This window comes from Moschus berezovskii, chromosome 17 (assembly GCF_049115385.1).
Source record: "Moschus berezovskii isolate FMDL1 chromosome 17, NW_MosBer_1.0, whole genome shotgun sequence".
In the NCBI taxonomy this organism is placed as follows: Eukaryota; Metazoa; Chordata; class Mammalia; order Artiodactyla; family Moschidae; genus Moschus; species Moschus berezovskii.
The window spans coordinates 29195206-29216134 of record NC_142476.1 but is presented as its reverse complement, the minus strand read 5'-3'; the positions used below and the strand labels follow the sequence as shown (position 1 = coordinate 29216134).

Sequence of the window (20929 nt, the reverse complement as noted above, 5' to 3'; positions counted from 1 at the left end):
AGACGTGCATGACGGTCCCACCGTGGGTACTCACGTAGGTAACCAGGGGCCCACTGAGCAGAAGGGGCCAAAAGATCTTTCAAAAGGCAGTGGTCATTTGTGGTGGGTGAACACCTACCATAAACACTCTGCAGCACATCCCAGCACCTGTCTGGTTGGGAACACAGGCTCTACTGGGCTCCGAGAGGCCGACTTTCTGACTTGGAGATATGGAGGCTACACCCCGGTGTAAGACCTCAGCCACGTGGCCGTCTCCTGCAGTCAGGCAGTCTGGCTGCCTTTGGACGGCCAGCTGCCTTCTCAGTGGTGGCTGCCACCTGGAGCCACTGCTCACATCCCCCAGACTTGCCATGTCGGCAGCCCTTTCTAGAGCTTATCTGAAATGTCATCTTTTTGCTCCTCTCTCTTGCCTGCATTTCCCAATTTTGTTCATCTTTTAATCCCATTACTGGAGAGTTTGTTCTCCAAAAATACAATAGAATGTCAGGTGTCAGAAAATGTGAAACTTGGATGAAAAGTAATGAGTTCTTCACGGAGAATATTTCGGTAGAGCTTTAATGATGATGTCAGGGGTGTGTTGCAAGCTGAATCCCAGCTGAAGCTGAAGCTTGTCTTACTGACTTCTATTAAGTCCTTTCTAACTCTGAAGCATTTGATTCTAGAATTTAAATGTTCTTGAATAGCCAAATGAAACTTGATTAAATTAGGTTGTTTGTTTGTTTGTTTTCTGGTCCACACTTAACGGGGAAGATCCCCTGGAGAAGGGAATGGCAACCCACTCTGGTATTCCTGCCTGGAGGATTCCATGGATAGAGGAGCCTGGAGGCCCCCAGTCCGTGGTGTTGCAGAGTTGGACAGGACTGAGCAACTAACACTTTCAAAATAGTTCTTATCCCTTTTCATCTTCAAGCAAAATAAACTAGAATAACACCATTTCAAACACCTGTCCGTGATACTTCTGATAATGATGAATACTGTTCACTATCACTTGAATTCCTAAGTGTTTCAGTCGCTGGGCTGAATGTATGCTCTTACCTACTCCTGCCTCTCCCTTCCTCTCTCTCTTCCTCTCTCTCTCCCTTCTAAAATGTATATATTATACACACACATAAATACAGGACTCACAAGATGCATAACTAAAGTATTCAGGAATGATGTGAAAATGTTTACAGATGGGTTTCATTGTTTGCATTGTTGCTTAGCGTGGTTAAGTAACTTGGAACACACTCCAGATCTTAGGTAGTAAGTGGGAGAGCTGAGTTTAAATCTCAGCTCTGTCTGCTCCGCAGCCCATGTCTGCACCTTCTCTGTTCTGTCTCTCCTCCCACCAACAAGGAAACACAAGTATTTCTTATACTCTTCAGTGGGAAGTGGAAAGTTCTTCAGTTCTGACATTGTGATATTTACAGTAGCCATAATGTGTAATAATTTATTGCCCGTAGACTTATTTCCAAAAAACAAAAGCACTGTTCCCATTCTACCGAGACACAAATGGCATCCCCATTTTGATGTACCTTTAGCTGGCTGTCTTCATCATGGCCCCTGATTGAGACCCCACACCATGAATGAAGAAGACACCTAAAAAAAAAGCAGACACCTAGCTTGTTACTAGAAAGGTTGTTTCTCGTGTAGCCATAACAAAGCAGGGGGATCCATACCAACAGAAAAGCAAAAGGAGAGTAGAGAAGCATTGGAAAGACAGAGATAGCAACAGGATATATCTTTGAGAAGTACTGTTATTCTGAATTCTCAAGGGCTTCTTGGAAGAAGAGAACTTTGCAGACAACTCTGAGGGTGAAAAGAAGAAGTAAGTTGCTGGGTTTGAGAAAGAACCCTGGGACTGCTAGTAGTTGGGAGGTGTGGCTTTTAGACCTTTGCTCCACCCACTGACCAGCTGTGCAAACTTAGATCACTGAACCTCTCTTGGACTTAACATCATCACCAGTGCCACAGAGGAGTTGGAGAGACAGCTTTATGGATCCCTTCTAGTTCTAAAATTTTGTATGTATGTGCTCAGTTGCTCAGGCACGGCTGACTCTTTGTGACCCCATGGACTGTAGCCCATCAAGCTTCTCTGTTTATGAAATCTTCCAGGCAAGAATCCTGGGGCAAGTTTCCGTTTCCTGCTCCAGGGGATTGTCCTGATCCAGGGATCGAAACCTTGTCTCCTGTATCTCCTGCGTTGGCAGGTGGATTCTTTGCCACTGTGCCACCTGGGAAACCCCAATCCCCAGTGAAAACAAGAGTTAAGCATATAATTTCATTAAATGTTCAGATGCGTCTCAGCGAACCTTCTTTCTCTTCCATAGCCTTTCCTTTTGATATAGGAGATTTGGGTTAATGACAAGGCCTAAGTGAAAAGCTTTAACAGAGGTGAAAAAGTTTAAAGGCCACCTTTGTAATAAATACGCACTTTCAGCTTAACAATAGCTCCTTGACTATTACACACTTAACTTTTATAAAATAACAGTGTACCCTCTGGCCAGTTCATGATTGGTAAGGTGTTTGAGAAAATTGTAGCGAGGACAACTAATGAAGTCTTCAGGAGAGTCATAGGGAGAAAAAACACCAAGTTGTGCATGTGAGAATCAGGGGATAAGTCGTGGATTTTGAATTAGGAGGATGAAAAGAAAGACAGAAGGAGACAAGAATATGCGACTGTTTCCTCCTGGGGCGTCCAGAATTAGGTTTGATTGTTTGGCTGGGATTTTTTTTCAGTGCTGCTATTTGTCTGATTGGGGGCCCTCAGCCTTATATCTCCCTTCTTCCCTCCTTCCCCAGTGCCACCTAACTTGCCACCTCCATTCTCCCTGAGAGAGAAGTAGTATTTAAGTTTTGAAAATTAGCGATGAGAACAAATTCCCCAAGCAGGTGTCAGTGGGAGTTATTTGAGCAAAATAGCAGAGACTGTTCCTCAATTGCACATTCCAGACACTGTTAGGAGGAAAGTGTATTCCATTTAGCACATATTAGATAAACTGAAGCTTGTTAAATACAGGCTGAAGATTATCTCAAAAGGCTGGAAAAGTGACCTGTAAGCCTTCAGTCGCACAAACATTGACTTTCCAATCCTGAGATCGGAATCATGACTGGGGAGGACAGTACATGTGTAAGGATGCCCTTCCCATCTAGAGAGGGCTTCCCTGATAGCTAGCTCAGCTGGTGAAGAATCCACCTGCAGTGCAGGAGACCCCAGTTAGATTCCTGGATCAGGAAGATCCTTTGGAGAAGGCATAGGCTACACACTCCAGTATTCTTGGGCTTCCCTTGTGGCTCAGCTGGTAAAGAATCTTCCTGCAATATGGGAAACCTGGGTTCAATCCCTGGGTTGGGAAGATCCCTTGGAGAAGGGAAGGGCTACTTATTCCAGTATTCTGGCCTGGAGAATTCCATGGGCTATATAAGTCCATGGGGTCACAAAGAGTCAGACACAACTGAGCGACTTTAACATTACTTCACTTCCCATCTAAAGAGATGTGGGATATACCTTGGCTCCAGGCGGCACTGTGTCTAGGAGTTCATCCTTGTTCTCTGTGGCCAGAGGTCTTGTGTGTGCCTCTTATTTCCACATGAATTTGCACAGTAACTGCATTCTTTTTTTTTTAATAGAAGAATACTTTTATTCCTTTAGGATAGGGAAACCCTTTCTAATAAGTAAAACACAAAATCACAGCAATAAAGGAAAACAGTTGGACACAATGAATCAAGTTAAAAGATACAGGCAATAAAACAGAAGTAAATATTTACCACCTTTTACAGACCAAAGATTATTATTTAGCTTTAAATCATAAGAGTAACTCCACATAAAGATATCTATTTCATCCAACATGGCTCCTCAAAGCAGTAACCGCATTCTAAGCTCAATGAGCAACAGCAGATTAGAAAACTCACTCTGTAGCCAGATCTGCCCAAACCTGTTTTCTTTTTCCTTTTCCAAGTATCCAGTTTTCCAGACTTTCTTCATCTGATGGGCCTGGGTTATAGATGTATCACACTTCCAAGGTGTGACTCTCTGGATGGGAGCACATCCCAGGAAGATAGGGATGCCCCCCTCTGACTTACACTGCTTGCAAATTTCAGAGCAGCATCTGCCTATTTCTTTTTTACAGAGAATAAACCGCATCTTCTACAAATGCATATGCTCTCATCATTACCAGCTGAGACAGGAAGAGAGGGGAGGTAACGCATTCCCTGCACGCCTATCATGGGGTAATCTTGTTGACAGACGGCTTGAATGCCATGGTGAATAGGTATCATAGAAATTAAAAGACCAAATCAGGTGTGGGAGGAACTACATCTAAGCAGAAAGACTTCCAGAGATCTTGCCTTCTATGGTCTGTGCAAGCATTCCTCCTCTTTGCTTCCCAGGAGAATATAACTCTTCACACATACCAGGCCAAGAACGTGGGGTCTGCCAGCCTTCCTGGGTTTTGAGTTGTCTGCCTCAGGGATAGGCCATCAGGAGGAGCCATGTAGGTGAAGCTACTGCCCCTGCCAGTATGTGCTTGGTTGGGTCAGACTCTTTGCTTCCCCATGGACTGTAGCCTGCCAGGCTCCTCTGTCCATGGCATTTCCCAGGCAAGAATATTGGAGTGGGTTTGCCATTTCTTCCTGCACAGGATGTTCCCGACCCAGGGATCGAACCCACGTCTCTTGCGTCTCCTGAATTGGCAGACGGGTTCTTTACCATGGCACCACTGACCCCTGCAGGTCCCACTGCTCACTGATGGCTCAGGGCTTTCTGCTGTTTTCTCATCCAGGTCTTTGGAAACATAAAGTTAGATGAGGAGAGTCACATCAACCGGCACAACAACTTCCGGAGTTTCTTTGGGTCCCTCATGCTGCTTTTCAGGTACCTGGGTCCGTCCCTGCGGTGGCCGGAGCGCTCCTGAGAGAGGCAGTCACCTGCCTTTCCTGCCTGTTCCCCTTTGTCTGCCTGCTCTGCTCCTGTGAGGATAGATGGGGGTGGGATGGTGGCGGGGCCTCCAGAAAACCGCCCTGCTGACTTGAGGAAGTTTCCTCTGAATCTTTGACTCAGTAGTCAGTTTACAAATGGCAACTTGAGCACCTCCTCTGTCCTTAAAGAGGACAGAGTCCATTAAAAGGCTGAAACCATAGATGGCCAGGTTTACATGGAGTCTTGGAGTCCCACAGCCCTCTCTGCCACTGTCAACAGAAGACAGAGAAGCAGTGTGTGAGGTTGCAGAGCCCCAGGAGCCCTCCCCGGTACTCTCCATCACAGGATGGAGAGCATAGGCAGAGGCTGCTGCTGCTGCTAAGTCACTTCAGTCGTGTCTGAATCTGTGCAACCCCATAGACGGAAGCCCACCAGGTGCCCCATCCCTGGGATTCTCCAGGCAAGAACACTGGAGTGGGTTGCCATTTCCTTCTCCAATGCATGAAAGTGAAAAGTGAAAGTGAACTCACTCAGTCGTGTCCGACTCTTAGGGACCCCATGGATTGCAGCCTACCAGGCTCCTCCATCCATGGGATTTTCTAGGCAAGAGCACTGGAGTGGGGTGCCATTGCCTTCACTGTAGACAGAGGCTAACAGGTAACAAAAGGAACCTAGGGAGGGAAGAAGGGATGCAGGAATCGGGAAGATGGCCAAGGAAAGGACAGGCCGTGCAGAACTGCTATTACTAACCGAGTTGTCTTTGGGTTCAGGAGTGCCACGGGTGAGGCCTGGCAGGAGATAATGCTGTCGTGTCTCGGGGAGAAGGGCTGTGAGCCCGACACCACTGCGCCGTCGGGGCAGAGCGAGAGCGAGCGCTGTGGCACCGACCTGGCCTACGTGTACTTCGTCTCCTTCATCTTCTTCTGCTCCTTCCTGGTGAGCAACAGTGTGCTGTCAGCTCAGGAGGGGGTCCAGCCCACCCGTCTGATGAATAGATGACAGGTTTCCTTCTGTGTACCTTCAGTCACACGCTCCAGCCCATGTTGAGAAAAGGTCCTCCTCAAGAGAGCTCTTGGAGGCCAAGGTGCTTGTTGGACGCCCGGGTGGGTGGCTTTTGTTGGCTGCGAAACGTCTCTGCTCCTTCTAGGGTAGGACTGCGTGAGGAGAGGTGTTGAGGGGAGTTGATGGGGTTCAGCAAATACAGTATTAAATGTCACCTTGAATTGGTGGTGACCCAGAGTAAATCTTTCTCTTCTGTATCTCCGGTGTTTTATCTTACAAGCAGGGCTGAGAATCTCATCTCTCTTTTGGAGACCTTTGGACCCTTTGAGAAAACGTGCCATGAAACTCTAAGGGGATAGCATTAATCGAAGCAGGGTGATGACAATGTACAATGGAATGGATGTGGTTCTTTCTTAGGTTGCTACGTTTGATGGCACTTGGCCAACTTGATAGATTTGAAAGGATATGTCTGTTCTAGCATTGGTAAATATTGAGTAATGTATGAAGCACACCCATCTATAAAATGGTGAGAAGCCCCAGGTGCCTTCTGAATTCTCTTTTTGGGAGAAAGCCAAAGAGACTTGGCTTCCAGAAATCTCTACCCTGCACCATCAGATAAGTGGTGATAGAATAACGGGCAAGGTGCTACCAGGTCACTCAAAGGGTTAGTGCTGTGTTTCTGGCCATCCTGATGTCCCTCAGCTCAGCTCCCCTGCTAATGCCACCAGCTGAACAAAAAAATGTCTCAAACTAAAGTGCTGCCATTTAAAAGTGGCCAGCTTCATGGCTGGGCATCCCAAAGTGAATTGTCTGGTGTCCAGGCATTTCTACCTCTTTCAAGTGACCCAGAAGGGACTTGGCACATGTCCAGCTGTCAGGTGTGAAGAGGCCAACAGACAGACTAGTAAGGGTGTCAGGCAGGTGGATGTAGCAGGGGATGAACTAATCGGAGCCTTGGGGAGCCCACATTGGTCATGTTGCTTTCTAGCTTTAGCCAAGGCACCTTCACTTTTGTAGCTTCTGTAAAATAGAAAGAAAAAGTACTTGGTGATAAGACTATTATCTGTACAGTGAACTGATGCATGTGGATGTGCAAGGTTTCTTAATGAAAAAAAGAACAAAAAACATCATCTTATTTATAAATAGGAAAGTATAATGAAAATCACTGCAAGGAAATTTAGAATGATGATATAAGTTAGTTTTCGTTTATCCATGCCTGTATTCAGCTCATTTTTACTGAGTGGCCATTAAAAGGCTCACATTGAGCTAGGCACTGGGGTGAAGCCCTTCAGTCTCTCTGTCACCTAGATTTGAAAGGAGACAGTCATACAGGAGTATTAGTGCCCATCATGCGGGAAGGGGAGCATAGAGAGGGCCATGCAGACATCTCCATTTTATCTTCCATCATTTAAGTGTTTAATAATAAATATTTTAAAAGAAACCAAAGATATAACTGGAAAATTAATTAAAGACTATAAAGTACTTTTAGAATTTTGAGTTAGAGGCTACTGCATAATTCACGTTAATGTTATTTTTACAGAGGCTATATTCAGTATGAGATGATAGGCTTGCAAATCTCAGCCTTACACTGACTCCATGACCTTGGGCAAGTCACACAGCTTCCTCAAGACAAACCAACCACTCTGGAAAGATTTACCGATGCGCTGGGATGTACCCGGCTGTGTGCTTGGAGCTAAAGAATATAAATGTGTATAGGAAGTGCTTGTGTCCTTGAAGGGCTGATGGTAATTAAACCTGCCTCACAAAAGGTTAGAACAAGCATTAAAACATATGATAGGTGTGAATATATACACAGTGCTATAAAAGACTATGCAAATGTAAAGCAATAATAATACAAATAGATAGTTTTTGCTAGCATTAATAATAGAATCTGGAAAGGAGTGTTAAAGAAAATGCGTGGATACAGTTGGTCCTATCTGCAGGTTCTGCCTCCATGAGTTCAACCAACCTCAGACTGAAAATGTTTAAAAAAAAAAACTCCAGAAAGTTCCAAAATCCAAAAGTTGAATTTGCCACGTACCAGCAAATGTCCATTGCATTTACATTGTGTTAGGAATGTGTACAGTGTAAATGTACGTTGCATTTACATTGTGTTAGGAATCATAAGCAATTTAGAGATGATTTAAAGTGTACAGAAGGCTGTGCATAGGTTATGTGCAAATACTACACCTTTGTTTTTGGCCACACTGTGCATGGCTTGTGAAATCTTAGTTCTGGACCAGGGATCAAACCCAGGCCCCCACACTGAAAGCATCAAGTCCTAACCACTGGACCACAGGGGAATTCCTGGTACTTTACCATCTTACATAAGGGACTTGAGCATTTACAGATTTTGATATCCGGGAAGGTCCCGGAACTAGTTCTCAGCTGATGCCAAGGGATAATGGTGCTGTGCACTGCCACACAGTCATGTTCAACTCTTTTGCAACCCCATGGACTACAGCCCACCAGGCTCCTCTGTCCGTGGAATTTTCCAGGCAAGAATACTGGAGTGAGTTGCCATTTCTTCCTCCAAGGGGATCTTCCTGACCCAGGGATAGAACCCGTGTCTCCTCCATTTCCTGCATTGGCAGGCCAGTTGTATATGGAAAACCCTCTATAACCTGGACAGTGATTAAATAAGTTTCACTGTGGCTCCAGGCACAGTGACAGAAGGAAGAGTCCATGTTATGATTAGATTCAGCTACTTGAAACGGAACTCCTCAAATAACAGTGGTTTTACCCGGGGGGATGTTGTTTATTTTCCTGGCATGTCAGTGAAGCCTGGAGGAAGGCAGTGCGGGCTGGTTATGTTGACTTCACAGAGTGTCTGGTACCCCAGACTCTTTCCCTCTTTCTGCTTCCTCACCTCCACTGAGTGTCCCTCAGCTTTGTGGTAAGAAGACAACTAGATTCCAGGGATCCGCTTCCATTCTAGGCAGTGGAATGGAGAAGGAAGGAAGGGAGGAGACCAGTTATTAGGATGCAACCAGCCATCTCTGTATTGCAGAGGAGACTCCCAGCAGGCCCTGGCTGCAGACTTTCTCTTGATCCTGAGTATCCTGTCTGCTGGGCACTCCCACCCACAGCCGCTTCACCTGGGAATCAGCAGCAGAGGCTCCATTTGCTCACCCCCCACAGGCGATTCATTTCTGTCAGGCAAGATTCTTTCCCTTGCAAGTGACAGAAAGTCCAGCTGCCTCTGACATGAACAGAAAGGGATTTTATCGGCTTATATAAATGAAGAGTTGGGCAGAACAGGCTTAAGCGAGCTAGGTCTTGGGCTCAGATGACATCATCCCCAGGACCAGGTTTCCTTCTCTGTTGATGGGTCTCTTCCCCACACGAGCTTCTCCACACGAGCTCTTTCCTCCAACAACCCCCGACCGTGGTTCCAAGATGGCAACAGCGGCAGCAGCTCTGGCCCTCAATCCTGACATATTCAAGGCCAATGAGGAAAAACAAGTCCTCTTGCTCAGAAGAGTCGATGCCATTTTCCTGGCCTTAGTTGGATCACCAGCACTGTAGCCCCAGGGACAAGATTCAGTGGCTGGTTGAGGCCTAGGTCATGGTAGTGTCCCACTAAACTGTATTAACTGGGACCAGGCAAGGGGTCTGTCCCTGGGAAACCAGAAGTAGTGCTGGGTGCTGCTGTTCACTGTGGCCGAGGCCTGTTGAGTCCACCTCCTGAATACTAAATGTCTTTAAGAATATTCAAGTAATAGCATCTAGTGATCTCTGTATCCAGGCTGCTGTCATGCCACTGGCCTGGCCCAGGAGCACCTCACAAGTCTCTGCCTGGACTGCCAGCAACCATCCACCCTGCTCCCAATGCAGTCTGAATGCACATAGCTCTTCTTTTTCTCCTAGTTCAGCCTCTTTAGTGGTTCCTGTTGCCTCCTGCCTAATCTAGATGAGAGCCTAGCGAGTCATGGACCACAGGCTAAATCCAGTTTGCCAGTTGTTTTTGTATGGCCTGTGAGCTCACAATGATTTTTACCTTCTTCAGTAGTTCAGAGAGAAACTTAAAAGAGGAATGATATGATGGTATGTCCTGACATGAAAATTATGTGAAATTCAAACCTATACACTTTTGTGTCCCTGTTGTGTGTGTTTTTTTCACGGCTCTCAAAACAGTCTGTAGGAACTTCCTTGGGGTCCAGTGCTAAGAATCTGCCTTCCAGTGCAGCGGAGATGGATTTGATCCCTGGTTGGGGAACTGAAATCCTGCATGCTTCAGGGCAACTAAGCCCACTTGCTATAACTAGGGAGATGCTGGAGGATGGCAACAAAGAGCCTGCATGTTGCAACTAAGAGTCGATGCAGCCAAATATATATATATATTTAAAATCTGTCACATTTGTATGTTTCCAGTAGTCTCTGCTGAATTCTAAATGTCTTTAAGAATATTCAAGTAACAGCGTCTAGTGAACACCTGCTGTGCTTTAAGGAATGTGGTAGTCATGGAAATCTATCTCAGACCCCAACTTTCTTACCTCCCACCCCTGACACCTGGAGCTCTGTCTGGAACACAGTAGGTGCACAATAAATGTTGAACAAGTAAGCAGGAGAACAGGGTCTAGGAAGCACTTGAGAGCCGTGAACAGCTTCAGGTTGTTGCACAGTAAGCCCAGCATCCACTGTAAGGCATCCCACCAGGTCTCTGATAGGCAGCTGTGGTGAGAGTGGGTAGGGAAGAGAGACTGGAAGAGAGGCTTGGTGTTGGGCCTTGACTTCCTCTGGCCTTTGAGAATGTGTTGCTACTGCTGCTCCCTCTGCTGCTGCAATAACAAAGAAAGAAACTGGATAGACCACAAGAGTGACTGAGGAGTACTTCGCAAATATAAAGTGGCATAGCAAAGTGGATTCACAGCACTCGCACAGGGGGATGTGTGCTTCAGTTGTGAAGATCCGTTGCCTCCAGCAGGATCAACAGGGCTATGGTTAGGAGCTTTTAGCCTTACGAACTTGTGAATTCTTTACTTGCCTCACAGTTTGTTTTTCTGCTCTGGGTCTCCCCTAATTCCCCTTCTCCCCCTCGCCCTCCAGATGCTCAACCTGTTCGTGGCTGTCATCATGGACAACTTTGAGTACCTGACTCGGGACTCATCCATCCTGGGGCCTCACCACCTGGACGAGTTTGTCCGTGTCTGGGCAGAGTATGACAGAGCAGCATGGTGCGTAGGCCTCTCGGCCACCCCCTCTGGGGCCCCTATCAAGGGCCTCTGGGGTTCTCAAGGAGGAGGCTGGGATGGGAGCCACCCCATTCTTGCCTGTTGCAGAAGGAGAGGAGAGTCCTCCTGGCTGTGGGCCGGGGAAGAGGCCAGGTCCTCAGACTGGCTCTGGGATCAAGCACGCTATGGACCACTTAGCTTCTGTGTTTTCCTTTCCCTGCTGTTTCCTTCTGTAACAGGCATTTTCCTTTCTTTGACAATCTCAGTACACAGTCTGGAACTCAGCGTGTTTGAGTTCAGTCCCCAGAGGAGCTTCCAGAATGGTTAGTGGACTCCTCTGAGTCACAGGGGAGTTGACAAGGGTTCTCTGGGTCAGCTGGACATCTGGCCACCTTAGTCCTTTCTCTCTCTCATCCCTCTCGAAATCACAGTTTCATATAACTCTGAAATTATATAGACAACCAAGCAAGTTCTTCAAACTGATGGCTTACACACATGTGGGTTGTTATTGCATGGAACTGAGTTAAATGGCAGGAATTTGCAGAGATTACCTCCCCGGATCTTTTTCACTTTCCAGTAGTTCTCAAGTGAAATTGTGCCTTCTGGACTTTAAAGCAGAGGCTGGAAAACTATAACCCATAGGCTCAATGTGGCTCACTTTATCTGGAAATAAAGTATAATTGGAGCACAGCTATGCCCATTTATCTATTGTTTATGGCTGTTTTCACATATTGTGATAAAGACAGTAGGACCCTCAAATTAAAAAAAGAAAAACTTTATTATCTGATCCTTTACTGAAAAAGTTTGCAAATCCCTGCTTCAAGTTCAAAGGCAACCTTTTGGTCCTCACAGTGGAAGAAAAAGTGAGAGTGCTGTGAGCACTCATTCCATGGGACCTTTGTCCCAGCTTATTTTAGTTTTAGGATCTTATCTCACTAGTCTATCCATTCTGGCCTGCCTCTGAAAATACTATAAGAAATGCCATCCTTCATAGGAGCGGACCACGTTGCTTCCACCTGGAACCATTTCATAATCTGAGACTCTTCCCCAAACCTATCCTCCTATGAGGCTGTTGCACTTGGGTCACTTCTTTAGGTGTTGGAAGAGCACATAGGAATTCCTCTTCCCCTCAGTCAGAACTTAAAGCACAGAGTTCTCTGAATCCGTTATTGTTACAGTAGCTGAGCAATGGCGCTTACTGTCTGGGCCTCCGTTCTAGTAGGATAGGGTGATTAGAATGCCATGGGCAGTGTGATACAGGCGAAGGGAGCCAGGCCTTCCTCTTGTCAGCTGTGTGGCCTTGGACAAGTCACTCAACTGCTCTGAGCTCCCATATCTATTGTATAATATGGTAATGATCCTCCCTCCGTGAAGGCTGGTTGTGAGGATTATATTAAATCATGTATGTAACTTTTGTTATCATTAGTAAGCATATGGGAAAGGAAGTAGAAAGTGTGAAAAACTGGTGTCTATAAAGCTGGATGGCCATGGGATCAGGACACCAAGAAGGGACCTCTATCCCTCACCTGAGAGAGAAGAAACTATTTGCCAGCAAAGGTGTTCTTTGCTCACCTAGCCCCACTCAGGTGAGAGCCCTTGGCTCTCAAAAACTTCAACTTCCTGTGGTTTCACATTATTTGGGGACTCAAGTCCCTTGTGCATTAAACATGCTGCTCCCCAGTTCTTCCATCTGCTGGGAAGAGCAGTTCCATGAGGACTAATCACGAGACTCAGACACGTGAGCTGTGAAAGACCAAGGAAAACCTCTTGCATCTGCTTTGAAATTCCCAGAGTGACTTGTCCTGGTTAGTTTCACTGGCCTTCTCTAGGAGATGAGAGGGGAAACTAACCAAGGTGAAGTGGGCCAGTGTCTTCAAAAGGGAGATACACAGGTTGCAAAGTACATCAGCCTATAGACAACAGAACCAGTTCACCCACACCTCAACCACCATAAGGAACCAAAGAACACGTGGTAAAATGAACCTCCTCTCAAGAGTCAAGAGACTTGGAAGTACTGCTGAGCTATTTGGAAGAAGAGGAAGAATAACAGCAAAATCAAGAAAACATTAGGAAGAGTGGAGCTGGGGCAAAGTTGTCATCTTGACATGGCTGGTGAGGCTTGGATGCTTGGAGGTGGAGGTGTGTGCTTACGGTTTGCGGTGGAAACCCGGATCTAAACTGGGGTGTGTCCAGACCCACAGATCTCTGGCCATTGCTGACTGGTTCTAACCCCTCACAGAGCCTCTGAAAATGAGTCAACTGTCATTTCTCTTCTTTCCACAGGAAGCCAAAAGTCTCTAGCAGGCTCTGTGAAAGGGGGTTGATGTGACAGGCCACAGTGTTCCTGGAATTCTGACTGGATCTGACCAGGCTGTCTGCGGGTGGAGTGGCAGGAGCAGGACTGGAGAGGGAGCCCTGTGGCTCCCTCGCAGGCTGCTTTTTGGGCACAGATCCCATCAAGCTCCTACCACATTGAGAAATGTTTGCCCAAGCAGAACTCGGGGGAAAATCTGCCACAAAGAGAAGCAAAGTCCTTTGCAGATTCCCTCCTGCCAACTGTGCACCTTGCTAATTAGCCTAATGGGAAATTTCTCTCTCGCAGTCCAGAAAAAGACACTGACTTCCCACCACCTGACAAGCGGGTCTGATTAGCTGCCTGTAAGCAGTGTCTGTGAAAAGCAAAGGGCTCTGCAGTCCACTTCACGGCAGCCTGACATCTGCTCTTGATGGCGGTCAGAGGCATTTGTGAACTGGTGGACTTGGTTCTTAGAGGCCTAGCTGGAGCCACACTCCATTTGCCGCAGCTGGCTAGTACGGCCAGACACATCGTGGGGTGCTCGTGGTCACTAGGTATTGATTTCCATGGAAAATCGGAGGCAGTGTAGTTTGCAGAGTGATGGTTCTCTGATGCTAACCATCCTCTGTCTCTCCTGGTCTGGCTTTGCCAGGCCCCAAGAAAGAAGCCACCCATCCTACTCCGGCCGTTCCTTTCATGACTAGGCTGTCGTGTCTCTCCTCCCCTTCTTTGAGTGTCCTATTAACCCACCTGTGCTTCCTTTACAGCGGCAGGATCCTGTATAAGGATATGTACAAATTAGTGCGGGTGATCTCGCCACCTCTGGGCCTGGGAGAGAACTGCCCCTACAGGGTGGCTTGCAAGGTTTGCCTCCGGTCCCCAGCCGTGACCGTGACCATGCCGTGACCGGCAGCGGGGTGCAGCCTCCAACCCCCTCCTCTCCGTTTTGCTCCACCACCACTGCGCCACATGAGGGAACCTTCATGTTGCTTTCCTTTGAGTTTAAAGAGGTCCAAACCCTTCCAGAACCAGCAGCTGATACACAAGGAAGAAGGGCATTTTGGGGGGCGGGGGGAGGGACGTGGATAAAGAAAGAGCTGAGGGCTTAACTACAGAGGCTGCTTTGACCTCTGTTTTCTTCACACACACATTCTCCTTTTTCTCTTTCTCATTCCCCCTTATTCTGTGGATTTAGAGGAACCTAATTCAGATGAACCTCTCCCTCCTCCACAGAAGGCAGAAATCTTTTTAATTCAGCAAGGAGTTCTGGTTTCTTTCCCTTGGAGATAGAGTGCCTCCTTCTCACACAGGAGTAGCATCCTCCCATAGAGAAGGTAGAAAAGTGTGATTCTAACCAAACTTACCCCTGCCCCATTCTAGACAGTTGGGACCCAAGCAATTATTTTGGGTCGGTTGGCCAAAAAGTTTGCTCGGGTTTTTTCCCATAAGGTCTAACAGAAAACCCTGAACAAAACATTTGGCCAACCCAATGAAAGCTATAGGACAGAAAGGTGAGAAACAATTAAAAAAAAATGAGGGCAGAGGTGAGGATAAGTAAAGAAGGTGAAGAGGATACAGTCCATGGGGTGTGGGAGAATTTCATAGCTCAGGGGGTCTGGGAAGGTCTCAGTAGAGCAGAGGGCTCCAGAGCAGAGTTCTTGCCTGAGGGTCCTGCTGTATATTGTTGAGGGGTCTGTTGTGACTGCCCAGTTACTGCTTGTTTGTGAGACCAGGAACGTGGTTCAGGGGCACACAGGGGACCCCCCTTTCCAGCTAACACAGTGGCTCCACCCAGCCCCGGGCCAAGGCCAAGCCCCTGAGATAAGGAAGCCTTTCCTGGTGTGCCATGAGGGATGCGCAGGCTCCCTGGGGCGCAGCGCAGTCCGGCAGCTGGAAGACGACTTAGGCCCAGAAAGATGCCAGCCTGGGCGATGGGGGAGGAGCTGGCCGGGGCCGCGGCAAGTGATTCCTGTACTCGGGCAGGCCGAACAGCTGCCTCTGCAGAGACTCTTTAAACTCCACCCTGGTGAACCCCGCGCGGCCGCATGTGGGAGAGCCCGGGAGGGCAGCATGGCATGCGAGATGCTCCTCCTCCTCCTGGTTTTGTTTCTTCTGGCGCCAGCATGCCGCCGCCCCGGGGCATGCCGGCACACACAGAGCACTCTTAACCCACAGAGCCAGGTGGAAGCAACGGGCCAACTAGCAGCAGCCTCCGCCCACCACTTGCAGCGCCAGCCGCCGCCTCCTGCAGCACTCACACCAGAGCGGGATACACGATGCCCCCGCCTACGGGTCCGAGCAGAAGGGCCTGACCTCCGGGCCAAGGAGAGGGGGCCAGAAACCCCCAGCGCAGGGCGGGAGCACCGTCTATCTGGTTTATACCGCTCGCACACAGCCCTGGGAAGTGAAGACCAGCTTGTGTTGGAGCGGGCATGGCTGGTGTGAACAGGGAGGTGGGGTGACGCTCCTCCGGGAGGGGATCACCAGTCCCTAGGACAGCGCGGGGCAGAGGACCTAAGGTTGCCGCCACGTTCCCGGGTCTGTGTGGGGCGTGATATAAATCCGCACCAGGATGGAGACGCGTGTATGATTTGCCTTGATTAACAGGTTTCCTATTCTTTTCCTGTTTGTCCATTTTGTTTCGTTTCTCTTCTCCTGTTTTCCGTACTCTTTTGTTTGTTTTGGCTCCCCCCGGGAATGCCTGTTCTCTCCTCCCTGTCTGCATTCTTCCCTGCCACCCTCCCTGCCCTGCCCCCGACCCCCACCCCCGCCATGAGCAGTGGCCGCATCCATTACACTGAGATGTATGAAATGCTGACTCTTATGTCACCGCCGCTAGGCCTCGGCAAGAGATGTCCCTCCAAGGTGGCATATAAGGTAGACCACTCCTTCCTTTGTTCTGGGCTAGTGACCGGCAGGAAATGGGATCCCGCTGTGGGGAGGTCAGAACGTGGGGGAGGAAGCTGGGCTGGGAACCGTGGGAGGAGGGAACCAAGGAGAAAAGAAATGATGCGATGCAAGGGTCAGGAAGGTTCACGGAAGGATGATACACAAGGTGGTTTGTAAGACTTTAAATGCGTTCTGTTTCTACAAGTGTGTGACTTCTTGTGAGTGGGTTACTAGAAAAGAAGTAAGTAGCATGTTTCCTTTAAGAGGAAGCAGAGTGGTGGCCTGCCGAAGAGCATATCTGGGCAAGAAGGACAGCAATCAGAGCTTATAAAAAGATTTTCCATCGGATAAACTAAGAAATAGGAAATATGCATAAATTCCACTAGACATGGTTCAAGAAGAAATTTTTAGGAGAGAGGAAAACTCTTTTAACAAATTTCTTCCTCCATGGCATAGGAAGGAACAGTGGTATGGTTCCTTCTAGGTACCAGGAAAAAAAAAGAGGAACACGACCTCCACCCCTTGAGACATGATGAAGAATGCAGCTCCCTTCCCCCATTAGCCCAACTACCCGTTTTTCCTGGCAGTATCAAAGGACAGGGTGATGATGGGCACGGGCTGCATTCAGCATTAGGCCTGCCTTCTTGGCATGACTGAGATATGGATGGACTCCCCTCAGTTTGCTTAGAGCAACATTGTACATTAGGAGTCACCAGCCAACAGGGTGCTCAGCCTTGAGGCCTGAACTTTTCCTCCACATTCAGTAATGTGTGTACTCAGTCATTTAGTCATGTCAGACTCTTGCAACCCCATGAACTAGAGCCCGCCAAGCTCCTCTGTCCGTGGGATTTTCCAGGCAAGAATACCGGAGTGGGTTGCCATATCCTACTTCACATTCAATAATAGCTACTGTTAATCCCCCATTGCTATTTAGACTGACTCAGAACTCCGGAGCTCTTTCATTCACCTAGCAATACGCCCTGGCAATGGCGCCACTTCTCTGGAAGCCTAAAGCAGTGGGAGAGAGGTGGAACTCAGATACAAACCGGAAACTGGCCTTACACTCTAAGATGCCATATTTGTGGCGTCACATTAGGCGAGATGTTTTAATGGAGTGTTAGAAACCCTGCCTTGGAGAGAGATGCTTGACTTCCTGCTAGGCTGGTGGTTCTGCTGGAGGACCGTCTCCTGCTGCTCCCTCCAGGTTTAAAGCTCCAGAGAGCATCTCATTGGAACAGGGGGCATCTATTAGGGACCCTCGTCCACCCCACTACATGGCTCCTCCTGTGCAGCTTAGGAGCCGACCTCCTTTATGCTCATGACTCCACATCTTAACAGGTGATGGACTATATGGCCCTCACTTCTTTGAATTTCAGGGGTGAAGCTTGGGACGGGGGCACCAAGGGTTGCGGGAATCAGAGGAAAAATTCGTTCCAAAAGCAAGATACTCTCTGGAAAGTGGATTTGGCCATTTCCGTTTGATCCCCTTCCTCCGGGTGAGGGGGACAAGGCCTGCCCACTCTGCTGCTGCCTCAGTCACCCTTCTCTCCTGTCTTCTCCGCTCTCCCCAGCTCTCTTCCCCTGGACCCTGTTTGCATTCTCTCACTTTTCCATTCTGCTCCACCTCATCCTTTGGATAAGCTGGACTTCTGCATGTTCAACCATGTGCTGGCAATTTAAAGACTCAAAAAGGGGGCATCAGGATGCATATTTCAAGTCAGATAAGCAAAATAAAATCTACCCCCCCCATCACTGTCTTTTCACCTGAGTTTTTGGGGGTCTTCATGGGACAAATGGGATTGTAGAACAGCCCTGAAGCAGGGAATGGAGCCACCTCCCTGAGCTGACTCCTTTCCCTGAGACATTGTTTTTAGGAATCCTGATTAAAGACATTCTTAGGACCCTGGAGGAGTCCTACAGAATGATAAGTCCTTCTTCCCTTGGAATTTGGCATCATTACCTAGGGGAAAAAAGAAAAAACAGCAGCCAATGAGCCTTCAGTGAGAAGCAGGGCGAGAACAGGACTGGGACGGGGGATGGGGGAATCCTTGCCCTTCTTTTTTGTCTCTGCATCTGACCTCTGCGCTTTTCCTCCCTTGTTGCCAAGGTCTCTTTCGATATATGTTTTCTCCTGCTGTTTCTTTTCTCTCTTTCACACAGAGGTTGGTCTTGATGAACATGCCAGTGGCCGAGGACATGACCGTCCACTTCACTTCCACGCTGATGGCTCTAATCCGGACAGCTCTGGACATTAAAATCGCCAAAGGTCAGTAACCTTAGGAAGGAACGAGATTCTGGAACAACTCACCCGGAGTGATGCAGGACAGAGATATTTGAACTTCATCCGACCGTGAAGTAACCTGGAGATCAAGTAGTTTTCACCTCTGAGATACAGTAACTGTTACTGTATTGTTTAACTTTTGCCCTTTCCTCTTAATGAAATGAATGACTTGATATTCACTAAGGCTCCTCTGAGCTTTAAGAGTATATGATCTTCAATGTCTGATAGTAGACATTTATGTACTATCTAAAATGTTTACCATCTACTATCTAAAATGTCTAATAGTAGACATTTTAGTAATACTTGTTGAACGAACAAGTGAGTTTCGGTTCTGGTTTTGTGTTTTTTCTTACACAGTGTTTTCATGGCTTAGAAGGCTTCTGTGGCCGGTGCTGTCATGGCAGTGATTTGTTCCTCTTGACTGCTTATTTAGTAATTTAGGAAAGAAGGGTTTGCTATTTTCAGCAGGGCCTCCAGTTTCCTGCTCTTACCTGATCCAAGTCCTTTTTAAAACTGATTCACTCAGACTCTGGGGTTGGAGCACTGGAAGAACTGATACACGTATAATGAGGCAGAGGAGGCGGGCTTGTGGCACTCTGCATTTCCCCTCCTGATATACTGAGCAGCTGGGAGGCTCTGCGAATGAATGAGGAAGCTGATCTTGGTCCCCAGGGCATCAGCTCTCTGTGGCGGGATATCCCTGAGTCACTGAAAACAGGAGCCAGAATGCGTTCTGCTTCTTCAGCAGAAAGACCCGGGATGGCAAGACCCACAGTCTCTAAGTACCAAGATCTCCTCCCAGAATGAGGCGCCGTGCTGGCGCAGCCTCTGGCCCCTCTCCTCCCCCTATCCTTGTTGTTCTGTTTTCGTTGTTAATAAAGGTATCTTCTCCCAGGTGGTGCAGACAGGCAGCAGCTAGACTCAGAGCTCCAGAAGGAGACCCTGGCCATCTGGCCTCACCTGTCCCAGAAGATGCTGGATCTGCTCGTGCCCATGCCCAAAGGTGCGGGGTCTCCTGGCTGGCCTTGTCACTGTGGGCCCAGAATGCCAAGCCCACATCTTTGGGGGCAGCGTGGAATGATCACAGAGATAAGGGAAGGGTGCTCTTCTATTCTTTGGAAACAGAAATCCCTCACTTCTCAATTGTCATTCATTGAAAGCAGTTTCTTTTTGCTTATTGAAGTATAGTTGATTTACATTGTTAGTTTCTGCTATATAGAAAAGTGATTCAGTTATACATATTTTCTTTTTTATATTATTTTCCACTCTTGTGCTATACTAATCTTGTCATTTATCTATCGTGTATAGATAGACAATACTAGCCCCAAACTCCCAGTCCTTCACTCCCCTTTGGCAGCCACAAGTCTGTACTGTGGCCATGGGTCTGCTTCTTTTTCATAGACAGGTTCATTTGTGCCATTTTTAGAATCCATATAAAGTGATATATATTTGTCTTTCTTTTTATGACTTACTTAAGTGTAATAATTTCTAGTTGTATCTGTTGCTGCAAATGACATTATTTCATTCTTTCTATGGCTCTGTAATATTCTGTTGTGTAAATGTACCACAGCTTCTTTATCCATTCATCAATGGATGGATGTTTAGGTTATTTCTATGTCTTGGCTATTGTGGAGTGCTGTTATGAACACAGGGGTGCATGTTTTATTTTTGAAGTATAGTTTTGTCTGGATATAGGCTCAGGAGTGGGATTGTTGGATCATACAGTAGTTCTGTTGTCAGTTTTCTGAGGAAGCTCCATCCTGAAAAATAGTTTCTTAAGATAGGTCACCATGGTTGTGGGTGAAGCTTCTTGGGTGCACAGCTCTATCCTCCCACATAACACAGTTCAGCAAACCTTCAAGCAGTTGGGGAAAAGGTGCTTTTACCGAGAGATGGAAATCAAGACCTTTCCAGGGGTTTGGGAGGGTGCTTACTAATGTGTTTCTTATCATTAGTAACAGGACCCTCCCTGGGTGGCCGTGGACGTCCCCTCAGGATAGCTCTGGGGACCTGTCTGCTCTGTATCCTCAGTGCCTGGCACAGATGGAACTCTCCATCAGTGTTGGATGGCTGGGCAGTGGAAGGGGCAAACCTGCCCCCCAGGCGTCCTCACTGTCTCCCCATCTCCTCCTGTCTCCCTCCATGCCACACTGGTGCCCTCAGCCTCTGACCTGACTGTGGGCAAAATCTATGCAGCGATGATGATCATGGACTACTACAAGCAGAGCAAGGTGAAGAAGCAGAGGCAGCAGCTGGAGGAGCAGGTGAAGGTCAAGGACAGTCTGTGTGGCGGGTGGGTGGGCCCCTGAGGGGACAGGCCAGTGCATCCCTGGGGGACAGTGCCCGCAAGTGCATCCAGGCAGAGGCCAGGCCTTGCGGGGCCCAGGAAC

General features: G+C 47.8%; 1 protein-coding gene across 1 annotated transcript in view; it reads left to right on the top strand.

Moving 5' to 3' along the window:
• LOC129551056 (voltage-dependent R-type calcium channel subunit alpha-1E) overlaps positions 1–20848 on the top strand; it is a 328009-nt gene extending 307161 nt beyond the window's left edge. The window contains 7 exon segments of the mRNA XM_088844921.1: positions 4761–4852; positions 5668–5833; positions 10949–11076; positions 14137–14233; positions 18419–18524; positions 19435–19542; positions 20703–20848. Of these exon segments, the coding sequence (XP_088701047.1) occupies positions 4761–4852; positions 5668–5833; positions 10949–11076; positions 14137–14233; positions 18419–18524; positions 19435–19542; positions 20703–20848 (843 nt within the window).
• Positions 20849–20929: the final 81 nt, after the last annotated feature.